Raw genomic sequence first — 1,672 nt, 5'->3', positions numbered from 1 at the left:
AAGTTTATTTAGTTAGTGGGGATATTAGTGTTACATAGAACTGTAATTTAAATATAGCTTAGAAAAATAATTCAGTAGACGTCAAACAAATTGTGTTTGACCCCACAACAAAGAAGCCCTGGCTCCGTCACTCGGAATCCCTCCACAACGGAAATCAGCGATCAACATTTCACACCAGACCCGGTGCTTAACCAGTATCAATCTAAATTTGCTCAGGAAAGAAGGCTTTTACAAGATTCTTTGTATGTCCTGATTTCTTACATAATGAACAATGTATGACACGTGTCTCTGTCGATGCCTTTGATTTCTTTCTCCTGGCTTCAGAAGTATTACCCGATCCTCCCCTTTTAATTGCTAGGATAGTGTTGACTGGTTTATCAACTAAGACGAGGTTTATAGTATCTGCATAAGCCATTCGATAACCTTGGATCGAATAATAGGCCTTGCAAAACTCAGAATAAGGTACACCTTCGTGTGTTTTCTTAATTGTGGCAAGTGCATGGGAACACGGGATCCCTACCTTCTGCCAAAACAAACACGACCAACTGTTCTCTGAAAGATCTACCCGGTACTTAAGATTGTTGCTATCCTGAACCTCATATGCTGACTGTTCTGGTTGCAGCACGTAATGAGATTTAGAGACTTCATCGGCTTCCCTAATCAACTTTTCAGCATATTTAGTGACACAAGTTAACGAGTTGACGGTTACCGTTCTCCTATCATTGAACATGTATTGGGAGATACACATATATTACATGGGAGATACACATATATATTATACTGTATATATAGTTAGGAAATATGTTAGTTAGTAAAGATTTTATTTGGTGTAAATCTATTTTGGGATTCCTCTCTATTTATTGACAGAGAAGATGATTTGTATCTTCAAGCTTTTCATAATAAGAAAAACTTCCATCATTCTCTATCTTGTCGTTTCATGGCATCTGAGCCAGAATCGAAATAACCTAAATAATTGAAACCAGAAATTAATCTCTTTTAGCGTCATGGCTTGGGAAGAATCGAGTAAACCTAATTTTGATTCAATTCTACAGGCGAAATCATCATACCCGTATGATTTTAAGGATATACGTAATACAGCGAAACGAAATGGAAATAGTTATGAACAAGATAAACAAATTGTTGTTAATACTGCACTTATGAATATTGACATGAATTCTAATGGAAGCTATCTTTCATCACAAGATCGAGTACAACTTTATAATACTCTCACCGACGCACAGTGGGAAGCTATTGTGAATATGCTTAATTCGTCGAATAAGGATGTGAATTCGTCGAATAAGTGGATACTTGATACAGGGGCTTCAAGGCATATGACAGGAAGGAAATAGTTTTTGTGTAAAACATATCAAATAAGTTCTTATTCCGTAAAACTTCCGAACGGGACATACACATTTGCTCGATGTGAAGGCACCGCGGTGTTTGGAGATAATATGAGATTATATCGTGTTTTATATGTTCCTGATCTTCACTGTAACTTGATTTCGTTAGCATGTTTAATTAAAGATCTGAAATGCATTGTCACTTTGACTAATAAGTTGTGTGTGATACAGGACCGCACTACGAGGACGCTGATTGGTGTGGGAGAGAAACGAGACGGGGTTTATATCTTCCAAAGTGGAGCGCAGATTATGGTAACTCGAGTTACTACTAG

The 1,672-nt window shown here is 37.3% G+C and overlaps 1 protein-coding gene across 1 annotated transcript; it reads right to left on the bottom strand.

Moving 5' to 3' along the window:
- Window positions 1-202: 202 nt before the first annotated feature.
- Window positions 203-748, bottom strand: LOC113278697. Its single transcript, XM_026527463.1, has one exon. It carries the CDS (start codon window positions 746-748, stop codon window positions 203-205), a length of 546 nt encoding a protein of 181 aa, XP_026383248.1.
- Between the last annotated feature and the right edge of the window lie 924 nt (window positions 749-1,672).

Source organism: Papaver somniferum, chromosome 5 (genome assembly GCF_003573695.1).
Source record: "Papaver somniferum cultivar HN1 chromosome 5, ASM357369v1, whole genome shotgun sequence".
NCBI lineage: Eukaryota > Viridiplantae > Streptophyta > Magnoliopsida > Ranunculales > Papaveraceae > Papaver > Papaver somniferum.
The sequence above is the reverse complement of the archived record's forward strand: the minus strand, read 5'-3'. Positions and strand labels throughout refer to the sequence as shown.

Excerpts from the sequence above, each read along its gene's own strand:
- LOC113278697 (XM_026527463.1), bottom strand. The coding sequence starts at position 748 with ATGTGTATCTCCCAATACATGTTCAATGATAGGAGAACGGTAACCGTC.